Here is an 18764-nt window from a genome sequence, read left to right on the forward strand (position 1 = left end):
TTGAATTCTGTTAAGTCGTGCCTTTATAAATTGTAGTAAAACTGCTCTTGCTAAAACCTTTGATGGACATTCTTTAACACTAAGCCACTCATTTCGCAAAAGCACCTAGCTGTGGGTGGCGCTGGTTGAACAGGGGGACTGGACAAAGTGATCACCAGAGTTCCCTTCCAATCTCAGCAATTCTGTGATAGAAACATTCCTATCTGCAGCCTGCAATTCCAATGGCATTATCCTTTACCCAGAAAACTGGATGTTTCTGTCACTTCTGTGAGTGACAGAGCTGTGAGTAGCGAGACATTAAGGTGTGCAACAAGGTATGCTTAAATCCCAAAATTATGTACTAAAATTACGATCTGGACCAAAGACACCTCAAAGAGAAGACTCTCTTGACAGCCCATGTTCCTGTTTCATGTAAGCTTTTTCTCTTGGAGGTGATCCTCAGCTTTTCACAAGCCCCAGATTCCTACAACCTTGCTTAGTATACACTTGGAATGAGCCTTGCAGCCCAGGACTAGACTGAATATGCAGAGAAATTAACCCAAAAGTCTCTCTCCCAAGGACTGGGAATCCTCAGTAGTGAGTGGAGGACCTGCAGTTTCAAACCGTGTTTTCTTGCTCCAGCACAACCTACATCTTTCTCCCCCCATACCGACAGGAAAAAAGAAAAAAGTTTTACTACAGCTTTTCTACATAAATGGAAAAAATAAGCAGTTTAATGAGGTGAACATCTGTTACAACCCAGCCTTGAGAGAGGATTTCAGCAGGGTTATGTGCTCATGCTGGACAGCCAAATCCAACACACAAAAGCATCCCTATGATATGGAACAGCAGTTGAGAAAAGAACTGTTTCGCCCCTCCCAGACATTTTAGTTCATTTTCTTGCGCTTCCTTTGGTTCCCTGCTGCCTTCTGCACAGGCAAGGGGAGAGAGAGAGTGCCCAGCTTGTGGTTCTGATAATTCTCAAGTTCTGGCAGCCCCTTTGCCCTGGAGACCTTCAACCGCATGGCCTTTGCGATGTCCATCATCCTGGAAAACACCAGAGAAGCACTGTGTGAGTGGGGTGCACAAGTCTTCTGTACCATGATACTGCACAAAAGATCAACAAACAGGCTTTTGCCACAGGGGAGAAGCCAAAAGGCACCACCAAGCAGGATGTGTTCTCTGCATGTCAAGGATACCACGGAGACAGATGCTGGAAGTATTCAAAGACTATGAGGTAGAGCCTTCCTGGGGAGGCTAGAAGACTACTGGGCTCTGCACCATCACCTCGGATAGCATTCTAAACCCACACTGCTTTACTCAAGCTGACTTGAGAGAAAAATAATGCTGCTCTCCACTTCCCTACGAAAAGAATAGGCATTATTTGTGTTCAGATGCTGCTGCTGGCAGCCCATGGTTGCTTCCCAGTGCACTCATCTCGTGTGTTGTACGATGAACGGAACTTAGTACAGCAAGAACATCTCTTAGCAACTAAAATTCAGCATCCTTAGCTGTAAGAAGAGGGGCTTGGCTGAGATGTACAGTGTGAAGAGTTTGGGCAAGAAGGCACAACCAGAACACACCTGCAGGCTTGTCCAACAAAGAGAACAAAGTGCAACTGAAGGGAAGCTAGCAGGGAAATAGATGGCCCAGCTTCAGCTGGGGTCTTGAGAACACTTAAGTCCCAGAATCCTCCCAGCTGACTCTGTTATCTTTGAAAGACATACAGATTGAGTTGGGAAGGGTTCTTCAGTCAAACTTCCCACTCCAAGCACAGATCATCCCATCAGGGGACTCAGGGCTATGTGTCTGTCCTCAATTTTTCCAACAGGTCCCAGACCCCTCCACCCTTTTATCAACAGCATCCTGTGCCCTGTGTTCCTGTGCTCCAGTACAGTAGTTAAGAGCAAAATCTGGGTATCAACTGGAAAAACCAACATGGATTCCTTAAAAAGCTTAATTGCAACAAGGGAAAGAAAAAGAAGGAAAAAAAAAGGAAAAGGAAAATGAAAAAAGGAAAAAATAACGAGAAAGAAAGAAAGAAACCAAGAGAGAAAGAAACCAAGAAACAGAAGATGGAAACCAACTATTACCCATTAAAGAATAAAGAGCGTAACTGGGGACAAAATCAGAAGTAATTGCATCATGGCTGACTAAGGAGCTTGCAAAACCAGGAAGTGACTAAGGACTCAGATTACCTCCAGATATCAACGGACCTTAACATTACCCCCCTCAGCCAGAAACCCCAGGATATGCCACAATGTTTTTCTGAGTTGCAGTGAAGGGATTGTGTCACTCCACAGCTCCTACCCTGCTGCACAGCCACTAAGCAATCCTGTTAAGAAAGACCACAGTCTCAGTGACTGAGTTAGGAAGCACATGCCCTTGGTATAACCATCACCCACAAAACACGACAGGGTGGGAGACAGATACTAATAAGCATGGCTGAGCAGTCACTAACAGGGCCACCGGACCCCTTCTCAGACACAATTAATAAAAAGGTGCCTGCTGAGCTGATGTCTGCTTGCTGGGAGGCTTCCCATCAGGCACAGTTCACTTGTTGAGCAGTTCTCATCGATTCCTGATTTATTCTGTGGGGGCCTGAGAGACAGTAGTACAGTGCAGCACAAACTGGAATAGGACTCCCAGAGCGCCAGGGGAGCTAGCAGCAGGCTCCGACTGACACCTGCTGGGAAAAGCAGGTCTTGCAGCTAATAGCAGGTGCATGACATGTATTCCTTCACAGAAAACTGAAGTCTATGGAGCAACTGCCGCCAAGAGCCAACACAGCAAGGGTTCTTTGCCCTGAAGCTTATTCTGCAAGCTGTTTTCTACTCATTCACCTTCACTAGCCATGATTTGGCAACCATTTCAAATACTATGGCCAGCATTTCTGCCTAGAACCTCTCCCCATGATGTTTGTTGCAGAGTCCCCAAGTCTATCAGTACTTCAGAAACAATCTTCTTGGAGCCAAGCCCAGAATGGATAAATTTCAGGGCTCTGGGGTTCTTCCATGTAAACACAACTACACGCTCAGAGTGCTACTATGGGAGAAAACCCTTGTTTCCAGTTTTCCTGTTGCAGTCAGCTGCAAACCTTACACGTACCTTTAAAGTACTACTTACACCCAAACTGGTACCTAACAGGGACTGGAGCTCTGCAGGACAAGGGACACAGAGGGCAAGAAGGTGAAGAGTGATGTGATTTGTCATGCAAGAAACAGACCTGAGTGTCAGTGAATAGGTCCTGTCCTAGAATCTGCCCCACCTGGCCACTTCTATACTGCCTGCCTCTATTTCCTTCCCTGCGGAAGAGCTGAAGAGTCTCTTGATGCAGTTGAGGACCTCTGTGGCAAGTGCTCTTTGAAAGTTTGAGATGTGTAACCACCCCCCTTTACAAACACCAGGGCTCCAAAATAAAGCTTCAACAAACTCATAAAAGACAGAGACCAATTACAACAAAAGGGACTTGCTAGCAGGTATTACTGTACTACCCAGGTACCAGAGAGGCTCCAGAGCAAGATCTCTCCTCAGAGCTCTTTGTAGGAGGATCACAGCATATCTCAGCAGGTGTGAACAAACATGACAACTCACCTACTTTCTTGGAGCTTCAAATCATTCTGCAGGACCGTGAGGTCGATTTGGAAGTTGTTAATGTGCAGAGCCAATGCAATGACGTATGCTGTGATTTTAGCCTTCATTGATGCAGAGATTAAATTCTGGACACTGCATGGCAAGAGGAAGAACACATGAGATGTGAAGTGTCAGTGAACCCAAAACACAAGCCTCACCAGGTGCAGACAGAACTGGAGCCCCAGTTAGACATGATGGACTTTTCCTAGACACCAAAGAAGAGCTCAAAGCAGCACAGACCGCTGATCACAGAGGCCTAACAGGTTTCTTTGTCCTCCTCAGGTGCCTGTTTCTGTTCAGAAGTGTGGGCCCCTGAGGTTACCACTATGCAGCCTTGATAAATCCACCAGCTAAGGACATGTCAGTCTCTTTGGCACTGGACCCTTGCAAGAGGAAGGCAAAGAAAAGCTCTTCTGAGGGTATTTGGTGGAAGTACTAATGGCACCTCAAATACATAATCCACACATAGCAGATCCCTCTCTGGTGGTCCTCTGGAAGCATTTGGCTACTAGTCACTGGTCAGAGCCTTCAGACAAAAGCTGGCCCATTTGGACTCAAACTCTCTGCTCTTGACAGGTCAACAGTGGTAGTACAGCTATGCAATAGCAAAGCATCATCATTATGCCCCTACTAGGCAGAGAGGGCATAAAGTTGGCTCCCTGAGCATGGGGAAGACACTGGCAAGAGTGAGGACACTCTTCACTTTTACCTTTATTTTGGTACTTTCATTCAATAGGACTGCTGAAAACATTTATCCAGATTTTTACCTTCTTAGTTCTAAGTGGCATCTGTCTGAAGGCTGCAGCCAACAGCTGGTCGAAGGCAGCCTCCACTGCCTGAGGCCCTCTCTGCAGTGAGACAGCACTAAGCACCCCACACAAGTGGCTCTGACACTGGCAGAAAGGGGGACCTTGTAGAAGCTCCAGTCATGGGGTGGTGGCTTCTCCTGTCTGACATCCATGGCAGGATCAGGCCCTACTTTACTATACCAGACTTTGTCACTGCTGGCACAGCAATCCTGGGCAAAGCTGAGGCAGAACTCTTTGGCCTGGATCCGCATGGGTCTCAGCTCAGGGCAAGTTAACCAGTGCAAATCTTTAGTTTTGTCTGTGTGGGTTTCAATGGAGAATCCAAAAAAGTCAAGTCATGCCTAGGTTCATGTCAAAGCACCCCTGTAATGCTAATTAAACTATGTGAGTGTAAAGAAAACACCATTATTTAGCCACTACACTGCCTCTGTCCTGATCCACTCTGGGATGGTGGAAGAGCCGACGCATCCATCTAGCAGCTGCCTTGGTTCACAGTGAAAATGTACATGCAAACAGCCGCCTATTTACCTGCACAGCCAAGAGTTAGCTCTAAAGCAAACACCCAGTCTGCCATCCTGCATCCAGAAATGGTCAGGCAGATCAGGCACCGCATTTGATCGCACTAGCTAAATCCACAGGTACAGGCTTGCTTTAGCACACATGACCTTGCTTCTCTCCTAAGTCACATTTTAGACCTGTGTGGGAAAATGGGGGAAACTAGAGACCACCTCCCCCAGTCTCCCCAGAGTTCTATTATAACACTAATGAAAACTTAGAGTAAAATGCAGCTGCTACTCCCACGGGATGCGGTTGGATGCACAGAATCTATTCGGTGATAGTTCCCCAGGCAACCCTGCAACCTTGACATATGCTGAGAGAAACTGACTGAAGGGTGGAGCAGAGCGAAAAGCCCCGTGGCCAGGCTCTGTTATAACAGGAACAGGAACGCAAAGGCACTGAAGGTACTGATACACAGCACAACAGCTGCCAAACAAGGAAGCTAGATTTGTATTTGTAAAAGCAAAGCAAGAAGATTTTACACCCATCAGCAACAAAGTATGACTAGAGTCACTCAAGCTCCATAGGCATGGAGCTAAAAAATTGAAACCTACGTTACTATGGAGAAGCCTGGACAGCTACCAGGGCCTCCTACAAGATCAGGATGAACAACACTAGCAAACAAAGAACTGACAGCAGGAGAGGAGGCTTTGCCCTTGTGTAGGCGGATTAAGAAACAGGGCCAACAAATCTCTAATGAGGAAAGACCATCCTTGAAGCCTGGTACATCTTGGAAGCACACAGACATCGTTAACATACAGCTTCATGTGTCAGCAAAACATGACTAGGATGTCCTCTCGATGAAAACGATGTAACTTCATGCAAATTAACCGACCACCCCGTACATGGTGGGAGGCTTATGGGGAGTTACTAACCTGAATCAAACAGTATAAATATGTGAAATTACGAAAGGGAAAGCAGGGAAGACTCCATCTTAACTTCTGGGATCAGTTGGTGGGCTGAACCTGTCTTCTCCCCCATAGGGATGCCTATTGGGTAAGAACTTTCTCTTATGCGCACTAAATAACTATCTCACGCCAGCTGTTACTGTATATCACTGCAAGCTTGTTTTTGCAGACAGTCCCTATCACTGGCAATCCATGAACCTTCATTTGTCACAGTTTTATATCAATAAAGTGTGTTATTCTGTAAACTGTCAGTGTCGGTCCTTTGTGGGCACCAGCAGTCGCCGGCACTGGGTAACATAAAGTGGGCAGACCCACTGAGGGGTCCCCCTGATGCTGTTGGCATGTTTCCCTGAGCAAGTCAGTCGAATCACCTTCTGATCCAGCAGGACTGCTCAGTGTACGGTCCCTATAATAGACTGGTTGGGCATAGGGTCTCTGCTTTCTTGGGGCACTGATAGACAGATTGAACACTAGGGGTTCAGAAAATCTCCCCCCCTTTTACATGACAGACCTGCATTGTCTGAAAGTGACTACCACCAGCCACAACCCAGTGTTCTGCAGGGCTGGAGGCGTGAAGCAAGAAAATCTACTGCTATTTTCATTTTGGTAGGTTTCCTGATAATGTGTCCACGGACCTTTAAGCTGAACTCTGCTGTATGTCTGACTCAAGAACATCAAAGCAAACATAATTCCTTACCTGCTATTGTTGTAGGTCAGTGAAGTGAAATTCTTCATGAGTTTCCTGCTAATAATCTGTGGGCATTCAGGACCCATTGGATCTAGGACAGAAAAGGATTTTACAGTGGAATAAACATACTCTTTCTTGTAGTACCTATCTCCAGCCACCATAACAGCACACCTATCACCATGACATTCATCACCTCTTCCCAGGAACATAGAAAACCCAAAAGGAACCTCAGCACTTGATTTCTAGGTCTCATCATTTTTCAGGTCTGAGACAAGCTCCTAACATCTTTTATTTTCTTTATAAATGGGATCTCCCACTTCAACACTACACAATCTAAAATGTATGCATGTGCACCTACGCATATATTTCTTTTAATAGATTTCTACCTTTCAATAGATGGTCCTGTCAGAAAATACTACTAAAACTGAAACCACACTCATGAATTCCTACTAGCACCCAAGACCCGTCATTTCCACATTGTCCTTGATTAAGTCCTACAGGGTGACTCCTCTGTCTCCAGCAATGCAGGAGGATATTTACAACCAGGCTTGCCGTGTCCTCCTCCATCACCCCCTGCCATTGAAAATGCCAACAATGACATTTTCACCACTGACAAGAACATACACAAGTTCTATGGAAGATGATAAGTCTTGAAGATTTCAACCAGAATATTTTGCGTAGTGGTTTTGAAAACAGCAGTTACTGACATTTTAAAGGCAGAATCCTGAATATAACAGAGGTATGATCACCGTGACCCACAGATTGGACTAATAAGCAAAGGATGATGAAGACAAAAGCACAAAAAGAAAGATAAAAGGATGTACTGTGTACTGTTTGCCTTTTGCACCTGGAATATGGAGGCTGGATGAGATAACAGTTTCCAGCTTCTTGGCTTAGGACTAAAGTGTGAAAACATAAAACTTGTTTTTAAGTACAGCACTATCGATAAACTAGGGAGAAGCTCAAAATTTCCAATCTAAGCTACCCAAGAGGATCTCATGGTGCCATTCTGATGCAGCTGCTTGACCACTAGCTAGCTGTTTGATCACTCAACTCATTCTGGGCAGCTTCATCATTTTCTACTGCAGTAATTACAAAACAAGGCTCAGCATTAAAAAGTCACAGCTTAAAAGTGGAGGAGCTGAAAACTCTTACACTTCTTTTTGATCACTTTCTGGTAGCTGAACTTAATAAGGGTGTCCAGGAACCAGAGGCATCGGGCTTTGTGATCTCTGCTCTTCTCATTAGCGGGCAGGAACTTCAGCTCTTCTAAAACAAAGCAGCAATGGCTGAAGAAGAAAGGAGAGGTTGAGGCTCAAAGAACCAGAATCAATTTACATTATCAGAAGGACAGGACACACTTGTAACTTCAGTGCTCAGCTGTTTGAGAAGAGCTCCCTGGACACCTCTAACGGATAGCCCAGGAGGCTGCTTTGTGAGCACACTTTCCTGTCAATGCCCACCATGTTCAGCCAGCCCCTTTTAGTGTGCAACTACTAAGAAGGTCCCTGCACTGCAGAAACTGGAGGCTCTCCATGTGGCACACAAACTTCAGCACAGGCAGAAAGCACAGGTGTGGTATGTGCTCTTCCTGCTCACTTCAGACCTTTAGCATAACAGCTTAATAGCTCTAAATGTATGTCCATGCCAAGCCATAGCAACCTCAACAGCAAATCAGTATTTGCCTGTGACAGTGCACAGCCACAGGCATATCATGGTCAGTTCTGTGGTACATCGTCTAGGCACCTGCCTTCAGACCCCACTTAGGATTTCCCCACTCAGGATTTCCCCACTCTCTTCCTCTGCAATCAGTTCCCCAAAGAGCAACCATGCTGCTGTGCACACAGTTTCCTCACCTGTATAAAATTATACCACATATTCCTCAAGGTAAGTGTTGCTCAGCTATGGTTGGATCAAATGTCCTCCTTCTGCACTGAAAAGGTCAGTTTGGGTACACTGCAGCTGGCAGCAGTAGCCATCCTGCCCCACAGATAAACTACAGCTTCACAGGGCACACCTAAACTATTACGAGGCTGTTTGCACCAGCATTACCTTCTATCTTGTGTTTTCTTGACGATTTCTTCTGGAGTGATGTTAACAAAGGCTGCTGCTGGAATCCGCAATGCTTCATATTCTGCTGGGGACAGAACTGGAGGGATTTTTTAAAGAAAAGGACAAAAATGCCTTTGCTCTCCCTTCTGGTCTGAACAGCCCGCAATGAGATAAGCTATATCTGCTCTCATTTTAGAAGATATGGGGCAGGGAAGGAAGAAAGGAAATTATAAATACGCAAGATGTAACTACAACACTTGGAAGCTGGCCAGTAACAAAGGTCTCTAAAGGATTGTAACTGTACCCCAAGTCATGTCTGCATGGCCAACCTCATTCCTAATCTCAGTTGAGCTACTGCCAACAGCGAGGCACAGCATCCTGCTCTCTTGTAGCAAAGAAGCGGGATATGGGACAAATCTCAACACAGTGTGTCCCTGCTCTCAGCTTGTGAGGCGAGAAGGCTTGGCTCATTGACACGCCTTACAACACTCACTCCTGCATGTCAGACCACCGACATCAAGGCTTACAGGTGTGGGAAGCCACTCTGCCACAGAAAAAGATACTGTACTCAAACTTGTAAACATTTTCTGGTTTGTCAGCATCTTCATTACATGGTGGGAGGAAAGCGGAGATGTTCTGTACATCATCTTGGGCCACATCCTGGATCAGAGCTTTGGAGGGAGGCAGGAAAGAAAAGTATTTGCACCATGCAAACAAAAACACTGAGAACATGACCACGCCCCAAATCCTTTCTTTAAACACAGGTCTACTCAATGGTGGTTCTTGCATCAACACCAGTTTAGTCACTGGTTTAAAACACCAGTTCAGTCTATCTCACTTGGGACAGTAGTAAGGAAAAGGCTACAGCTCTTCCCCACTTTGTTTTGCTACTGACACATGTAGGTGGTGACTGTACAGAAAGAATTTCAATAGGCACAGAAAGGCTGACAGCTTCTGATATGCCTACTATGTACTCAGCATCCTGGGTTTTAGCATGAGTGTCATCATTTCTACCACGAACTTTCTGCTCCTTAAAATTTAGAAAAGCCACTCCAGAGCAGATAAAAATCTAGGAAAGAAGTGCACCAAGACAAACTGGTTGCTGATGCTGCATCTCTTGCCTGCAGGGTCGACAGAATATGTTTTTTGCACCATGGCTTCCATTGGAGAGCCATTTGGCACAAAGCAGGTTCAAGAGCACAGACATTATCCAGCTGGAACAGAAGGGATGAGGGCTAATGTGTTCTATAGTCAACAGACACCTCTCCCATTCATAGCCAATGAAACTCAGAATCCCAGAAGCGCTAGTGCGGAGGAGCTCTGGAGGTCGCCAGTCAAACCTCCTGCTCAGAGTAGCACTGTCTACAGCACTGTACCAGTGCAACCCTAGATTTGTCCTGCCAAAGCTTGGAAGTCCCCAAGGATGATGAGTCTACACCTCTCTGGGATGTGTTCCAGGGCTCCACCACCCTCCAAGGCAAGACGGTTCCCTCAGTCTCCCATCTGGTCTTCACAAGGTCCAGGTACTGCTGCGACTTGTGCTATTGACTCTTGTTGTACTGCCTGGTACTGCTGAGAAGGGTTCAGCTCTGACTGCCCTTCAGGTAGCCGTGGGCTGCTGTTACATCCTCCTTGGTCTCCTCTTTACCAGACTAACCAAGCTCAGTTCCTTCTACCTCTCCTTGTCAGCTGCATGGCCCCTGCCTGCTTTTATTGCCTTCCATGACTCCTCTGTCATTTCTTCACCTCCCTCTTGATCAGGGCAGGGAAACAGCAGGGTAGCATAGGCTGGACAACACAATACAGATGCAGCTTCACCAGCACTCAGTAGTGGGGTTATCAACTCTCCTTGAAGCATCACCTCAATATGATGCTTTGGAGAGTGAACGTTCTCTGCAATAGTGACAATAACTAAGGCCATGGCAGAGTGCCTCTTCGCTGCAGGCTCCTCCACAGCAGAAGCCTAAGTCCATCCACCTATCTCACAACACCACATGGGATCGCACTTGATGGGGCTGTGACCTGGGTTAGGACATGGACAATTTTCCATAGACATGCCACTGTGAAGCCAATGGTACAGTTCACCTTAATGAATGTTCAGTGTCTCAGTTCAGACCAGGTGAATGCACTGCTTTTATCCCAGAGAAGTGAACACCAGGAACTCCCAGAAGAGCTCCCAGTAATGGCCAGGGACAGACACTGATGTCACAGGAACCTTTCCTCCTTCAGGCAATTCCCGCACCAAGACTAGCAGGATCAGAAGGAAGCAGTTCCTTTTCCACTAGAAAGATCGGTGAGTTCCTCCACATGTGCCCTTCTCAGGTGTGAGACCAGCTGCCTCCTTAGTCACTCAAAGACAACCCCTTTCTTCTCACCACACTTGGCAAGGAACAGACAGAAAAAGGCACTTCTGATTACCTTCATTAAACCCCTGAGACAATAATATTACCTGTTACTCCCTTTGCATGTATCATGTTTGCTGCTGCTTTTGTCACAGCTGTGTTCAGGATATCATTGCCCACTGCATTCAATCGCCGAGAGTTCAGAGCTCGCTTCTGCTTGCTTGTACCAAAGGCCTCAATGCACAAATCCATCTAGGCAAGAGAGATGCAAACTGAAACACACTGCTGAACTGAAGACACTCTGCGCACAAGAGGAAAACTGAACTAACCACCACTACTTGTTCTACATTCACACTCTCTTAAGAAAACTTCAAACATTTCACTGGGCACAACCCAATCATGCAACAAGCCCTGATCTGCAAGGGTCAGGAAGTAACTGGGATTGTAATCAAGCCTAAAATAACTATCAAAATTCTGCCAAGGAAGGCACTAATAATGCACTATCTCATAGACCTGTAAGGCACAGAGGGAGTGCTGAAACTACACAGGTTTACCCAGTAGTAAACCAAGCATCACAGTCTCAGATAAGTATCATCTGCCACTGTCAGTGGGATCACAGCAGAATATGATACAGGATTTCAACCTTACCTTCTCCCTGTAGGATTTATTCTGATAATCCTTTGCGTCATCAGGTACTAAGTTATCTATAAAAGAACAAAAGTTAGTATGCTTGGATTGCAGGAGCAAGGACAGCAAGTTATTTGGTATCCCTTTAGCTCTAATCCATTACTAAAAGACTTAGCACATCACTTCAAGATCTCCTCTACAGGACTTTGTCAATTACACCACACATTGAATAAGAGAGTATGTACCTAAAACACAAAAGGAAATACAGGCCAATTATTGCTACAAAGTCTATAAGCATAACACATGGACTGCAGCAAAGAGAAAAAATAAGCTCCCAAAAGACCAAATTCCTTGGGTTATCCTCCTGAGTTCAGTAACAAAAAGCAGTTCTGCTCAAGAAAAGCTGATTTGTTTTTTCAGTGATCCAGTCCCTTGACCTGACAATTTCTAGGCTTCCTTCAGCAGAGCATACCTAGACAATGCTGCACTATTCTGAACAGTGACAACTTCATTACCAACTCCAGAACTTCCACCCTCCCACCCATAACACTCTCTGGCTAACCTCCACCCTAAATTTCACCTTAATTCATTCCCCCTGTTTTCACATCATGCAGTGCTTTGGAAGGAGAGTGTAATGTATTCTCCTTCTTCCATTCTGAGGAAATAAAGCAGAAATGAGGAAGAAAGAGCAGCCAGGGAGAAAACAGAGTATTGCTGTCAGCAACCAGGCAGTCAGCAGCTGAATACATACACAGGTCTAGCATGCTGTGACTCTGGTGCTGAGGTTAAACACAGTATCTTCTTACCTGACAGCAAGGGCTGCATGTTGAATATTTCAGCATTATACACTTCCATTTGCCCAGAGTCCTTGTCTAACACACCAACAAAATACCTGCAAAGAAGAGGGGCAAATCATTAGTGAGAGAGAGCCCAGTGGAACTGATGTTTTAAAATATACGGTGCAAAGCCATGTGTATTCCTCACTCTCTGCCAATTCTTCTGCCTTGCAAATACAAGTTTTCCAAGCACATTTAGAATGTCACAGTAAAACAAGTTATCTCCAAGGTATGCACATATATATATGTACATATAAAAATATAAAGGTTTATTGCTCTAAGTAAATGTAGAAGTTTTAAGACAATTAAATTAGCTCCAAAATGCTAAACTGTCTTTTGCCTTTTTTGATGTGCCAGGACCTTTGGTTTCTCTTCTATGTTATATATATGTTATGTATAGCACTTCTATGCAGTTGCCTGTGTTTTCAAAGCTTTGGTTCCCTGTGGCCAGTTGCCTGCTTAGTACAAGTCACTTTAAGTCCTCAGAGCTCCTTGGAAATGTGACTTTGCCATTTCTGAAATACGATAATTCCTCTCAGGTAACTTCCTTTTCATTCCACATTTCAGAGGGGCAAGCCCAAATGGTTTATGCAGCTCCTCACCATGTCTCATGACCCACCAAGAACAGGCGGTATGTCACCCTTGGCTAACACAGGTCAGGTCATCATCTGCACCAGTTTCTTATCCAGCCAGAAGAGTTCATTCCATATGATCCCTTCTGACTGGTGCCTGAACTTCTTCCACTCCATAACACATTTTCCTAGCAGTCAAAATACAGTTTCTGAAGCCAAAACCCCCTTGCACAACAGGCTGCCTGCTACAATGACAGCAACACTCTATGCTCTCAGAGAAGCTGCCCAAACACAGTGGGAACCTCAGCACCTTCTGGCCAGAAAGGATCTCTCGACAGTTCCTGCTGTCCCAAGAAGCCCAGAGGTTGGGCGGGCTCATTGACTTTACACTCAGAATAAAGAGGGTGGTTTGCTCAGAGGTAATTTCTGCTCCCTGTTACACTTACTTGAGCAGTTGTGAATGCACAGTTTTAGGCTATCAGCTGCTAAGAGCTACAGGAATGGATCTACTGGAGGAAATCGTCACACATGCAGCTGAAGCAGATGTAGGAGAAAAGGGACAGAAGCATGGGGTGGGAAAACTTGAAAGAAAAGCAAGAAATTACTTAATTGATTCTTGCCTGCATCTCTGGAGATCCTGAGGCATGCGCACACCTAATGCAAAACTAATACTTGAAGCTGAACATATTATCAGCAGTTAGCTTGCCTTGTTAGTTTCCATAGCTCAGGATCTTCAGAGGTGCAGGTAAGAACAACTTAAGCCACTAAAACCGTATCTTAATCAGAGCCCAGAGATAAGACCGCTAAATCTGCCTAGAAATAATACTGCATTGATATCTGCATCGTACATACTCATAAAACTAAATTTATCTTTCAAACTCAAGAAGAAAAAGCCCTTTGGTGCCTTTTTTCAGCTATAGTATCTTAAACTGAAAACTGTTACATCTGAAGGTCCAGCTCTCCTTGTTTCACTTCCCAGAGAAAAGAACAAAGAGTAGTATTAGTATTATTTTGACGGACTATTTACAGAGGTGAAACCTGTTCCTTTTACAGAATAGAGTATTTCAGCTGGATGGAGCCTACAGTGATCATCTAGTGCAACTGCCTGACCAATTCAGGGTTGACCAAAAGTTAGAGCATGTTATGAAGGGCATTGCCCAAATACCTCTCAAACACCGACAGTCTTGGGGCATCAACCAGCCCTGTAGGAAGCCTGTCCCAGTGTCTGAACACCTGCTCTGTAAAGAAATGCTTCCTAATGTCCAGCCTTACTCAGAACATTGGACCACCAGGGCACCAACACCTGAAAACACCTCCTCTCCCTAAAAGTTGTACACAGCTCTGCTTTTCACTCCCTCAGCTGTACTTTAACTTGTCAGATACAATCAGGTCAGTACAGTCCAACTAGAGAAGAGATGAGCTATGCAAGCAAAAAACGTGAGTCAAGTGGAGTGGATTTACAGAGCAAAGCACTTGGTACCAAGATCCTGACATGCACATTAAAGGCATTTCAGCCTTGTGTAGGCTAGCAGGAGCAATAACATGTATCAAAGGAGAAAAGAAACGCCTCTGGGTATAAGAAGGCAAGATTATTTCACACTGGCTCTCTACCCTTTTGGTGGTGGTTCTGTTAGAGACTGAGAAAGATTTCACATACAAGATACTTAGAGGAGACCAGTGGGATCTGTCCCAATGCCACAAAGGTCACATTCTTAAATCAGGACATGTAAAGGTTGGTGATTTCACCAATGCTTCCTTTTACAGTACGTGGCAGCTTGTTAGTTCACATAGCAGCATCGTGCTGTGGCCCTGAAATTAAATGGTGATTCATGACCCAGAAGGTTCCTGGGCAGCAGCAGATGATCTTTGCAATTTCTTAACATTAGTTTTATAGTTTCTTAATAACAAAGCTATTGTTCCTACATCTCAACTACATCAAATCATCTCCCCACCCTTTCCTTCTGAAGACCTTTTCAAATACACACTGTTTGCATGAAACATCACAACTTCCAAAGGGATGTAAAGTGCACAAACAATGCAGATGCCAAGTGCTGGAGTCTCCCAACAAAATCAAACCATGGCCTCCACGGGAACTTTTGAGCCATGTTTAAGAAAGGCTACCAGGAACTTTGTGTATGAGCAACACCCCTGCTTCTACCTCCAAGTTCCTGCCCCCGTTTTGCTAGCAACCCATACCTGCATAGGGAATTACATTTCATAGCTTCGCTGCCAAAGTTATTCCCCACATACGAAAGCCTTTCCGTTTCTGAGACCTGAAAAACAAAGGAAAATTACTTGAGTACAGGGCTGTGAATAACCTTTTCTGCATTTCATTCCCTGGCGCCACAAAGCTCTACATTCCCAGGCATCGGACGCTAGCCCACCCTGGGTACATTCTGCATCAGGTCAAAATCTTTAATAGGCAACATTTCTTGAAGCTGAGACCACCAATGATGTATAATTCTACCTCAGCTTTCACTGGGCCAGAAGATGAGGAACGACTGCAAAGAAGTCATGTGAATCGTAATTTAAACATAGAGTTTATGCGTGTAATGTAATTTTCAATGATCTACCTAAAGGTCTAGTACTGCCAAGTGACTGTAATTCATTGACTATAAAAAAGAGCTAGCACTACCAAGAACGGCTCAACCACCCAAATGTATTTCAAAATATTTGTTTCTACCATACTACAGTGTAATTCCCCTGAGGACTTTGGCTGAAAAGCCATTTATTCCTCAAGTGAATCATACATGTCGGCAGTTGTAAAGCTTAACAACAGCAGAACAAAGCAACTTCTCACTTTAATCTTGGTTCTCTCTTTAGTGGAAAAAAAAAAAAGAATTTCCTTAAAATGTAACTTAACAAGAACGACAACAAAAAATTTGATAAAGAATCCACTGTGTTCACTGCATAAACGTAACACAGCAGATTTTGTGACCAAATGGACATGACTAGTTGTTGAGTAACAGCTTTTCATTTTCAAACATTATTTCCCTCTAGGTTATTAAAATAAATCATGAACACACACACACACACACACAACTTCAGTGTCTCAACCTTTGCCTGAGAATACCATGTATATATCAAATTTTTTCCAAATAAGCACAAATTCAGCTCTGATGGAAAAGTTACTCTCACACATCCACCTCGATATCGTTAATCAAAAACCCCTTATTGCAAATATTCAGATTCCTTTCTGTTCCAAGAGTCAACCCACAATGCCAAGCCTGAGAGGGCATGGCCTGATCATGACGTGTTCCACAGAAACCACAGTGGCTCTGCAAAACCTGCACCCACTTCTCCAGCGTCCACCCTTGTGGGTCTCTGCAGAAGTGCAGAGAGCCTGGCTCACGAGCATAGAGTGCTCTGCAGGGAAAGGGAAGGGTTCTCCTACCCCTGCTCAGGGCTTCCCTGTTCTGACACCTCCCATCACACCCACATGGGAGCAGCCCACATAAGAACCACAACTTCACAGAATCACAAAATCAAATAGGTTGGAAAAGACCTTTAAGATCAAGCCAAACTGTTCCCCAGCACTGCCGAGGCCAGCACTAAACCATGTCACTAAAGGCTTTGCCTACACAGTTTGTTAACACTTCCAGGGATGGTGACTCCACTGCCCTGGGCAGCCTGTTCCAACGCCTGACCACCCTTCGGGGAAGTTGTTCCTAATCTCCAGTCTAAACCTTCCCTGGGGCAGCTTGAGGCCATTTCCTCTTGTCCTATCCCTTGTTCCTTGGCAGAGGAGACCAGCCACCTCCTGCCTCCATCCTCCTGCCAGGTAGTTGTACAGAGCGATAAGGTCCCCCCTGAGCCTTCTCTTCTCCAGAATAACCCCCCTCCAAGTCCCTCAGCTGTTTCTCATCACACTTGTGCTCCAGGCTGCCAGCTCCACTGTCCTTCTCTGGACCCGCTCCAGCACCTCAATGTCTCTCTTGCAGTGAGGGGCCCAGAACTGAACACAGGATTTGAGATGCGGCCTCACCAGTGCCAAGAACAATCACTGCCCTGGCCCTGCTGTCCACACTATTTCTCATACAGGCCAGGATGCTCTTGATGCCTTAACTTCCTCTGAAATCCCAGAGGTTTTGGGAAATATGGAAAACAGTCCTCTCAGCCATGAAGCCTGGGGCTAAGCTGTGAATATATGTATTTTTTTTTTCCTAAATTTGCAACAAAGCAAAGCTTCTCACAGATTTTCTAAGCCTTGCTCACTATACAGTAAGGAGGGCAGCTGGAGCAGGGCAGCAGGCAGGTGTCTGGAGAGGAATAGCAGTTTCCCTCAAACGGGACCAAGTATCTGACTGAGGTTTCTAGCTCTTACTTGCACGAGTTGCCATGACTACAGCCACAAGTGGAAAAAAAAAAAAAAGGTGAAAACCCTTTGCTACCCGCCAAAGCAAGGATCACTGGTGCACCCTTGGCACGGGCGTGGGTGCACCTCCCACCTGGATCCAGAGGGTAGTGGTCAATGGCTCAATGTCTGGATGGACACCAGTGACAAGTGGTGTCCTTCAGGAGTCTGTACTGGGACTAGCTCTGTTTAATGCCTTCATCAACGACATAGTGGGACTGAGTGTATCCTCAGCACATTTGAAGATGACATGAAGCTCAGTGGGACAGTCTGAGGGACAGGATGTCATCCAGAGAGACTTGGACAGGCTCGAGATGTGGGTCCACGTGAACCTCATAACAGGGCCAAGTGCAGGGTCCTGCACATGGGTTGGGCAATCCCTGGTATCAATACAGGCTGGGGGATAGAGGGATTCAGAGCAGCCCTGGGGAGAAGGACTTGGGGGTACTGGTGGATGAAAGATTGGACATGAGAGGGCAATGTGCACTTGCAGCCCAGAAGGTCAATCGTATCTTGGGCTGCATTCAGAGGAGCGTGGCCAGCAGGTCCAGGGAGGTGATTCTGCCCCTCTCTCTGCTCTGGTGAGACCCTACCTGGGTCTGTGCCCAGCACTGGAGTCCTCAATACAGGAAAGACATGGACCTTTCCAGGTCCAGAGAAGGGCCACAAAAATGATCAGAGGGATGGAGCACCTCTGCTATGAGGAATGGCTGAGAGAGTTGAGGTTGTTCAGCCCGGAGAAGACTCTGGGAAGGTCCCTTCCAACCCAAACTATTCTATGATTCTATGCTTCTGTATCTCCAACGTGTGCTGCCGCCTCCCGGCACGACTCTTCATGCCCACGCTGCAGCAGCACAGCCCTAGTTACACGGTGAGACGAGGGGCGGACGGCACCAGCTGCATGGTACGTACCACTGACGGTACCGTTTCGGGGCGGGCGCAGCTCCAGGCTTCCGCGGCCGCTCTCACTGGAGCCGCTGCCCGCACGAGGCCCGGCTACAGGCGGCCGCGGGAGCATGCTCTTCAGGCGAGCCCTTACCAGAATCCTCTGGTGCTTCTTCCGGGGGTGGGCCGTGTCCCTGTTTCGGTAGACGGTGAACCTCATGGAGCCTGGCTTCTGCAGCCTGCCGTTGGAGAACTGCACTGCAAGGCGGCGGGGAGAGGCCGTAAGCCCGGGTGGCCCGGCCCTGCCCCGCCCCGCGATCCCGATCTCGCCCGCCCCGTCTCGGCTCCCGCCTCACCCAGCATCGCCGGCTGCTCCGCGCCGGGGTCCCCGCGGTAGCACCAAGTGGCCGTGGCGGCGGCCATGGCAGCAAGCGGCGGCGAGAGGTGCCGCCCGGGGCAGCGGGACTCGCCCAATCACAGCTGTGCTTATTGTCGTGTCCGGAGCGGAGTAAGGAGGAAGA

The 18764-nt window shown here is 46.3% G+C and overlaps 1 protein-coding gene across 1 annotated transcript; it reads right to left on the bottom strand.

The window, feature by feature from the left end:
• Positions 1 to 682: 682 nt before the first annotated feature.
• On the bottom strand, positions 683 to 18747 carry POLR1E (RNA polymerase I subunit E). Its single transcript, XM_030470716.1, has 12 exons — positions 18600 to 18747; positions 18398 to 18501; positions 15201 to 15277; positions 12403 to 12488; positions 11618 to 11673; positions 11077 to 11221; positions 9191 to 9298; positions 8628 to 8724; positions 7731 to 7864; positions 6585 to 6666; positions 3574 to 3705; positions 683 to 1026 (listed from the first exon to the last, which is right to left on the bottom strand). The coding sequence occupies exons 1-12, from the start codon at positions 18664 to 18666 to the stop codon at positions 867 to 869; spliced, it is 1248 nt and encodes a 415-aa protein (XP_030326576.1). The 5' UTR covers positions 18667 to 18747; the 3' UTR covers positions 683 to 866.
• Between the last annotated feature and the right edge of the window lie 17 nt (positions 18748 to 18764).

Source organism: Strigops habroptila, chromosome Z (assembly GCF_004027225.2).
Source record: "Strigops habroptila isolate Jane chromosome Z, bStrHab1.2.pri, whole genome shotgun sequence".
Lineage (NCBI taxonomy): Eukaryota > Metazoa > Chordata > Aves > Psittaciformes > Psittacidae > Strigops > Strigops habroptila.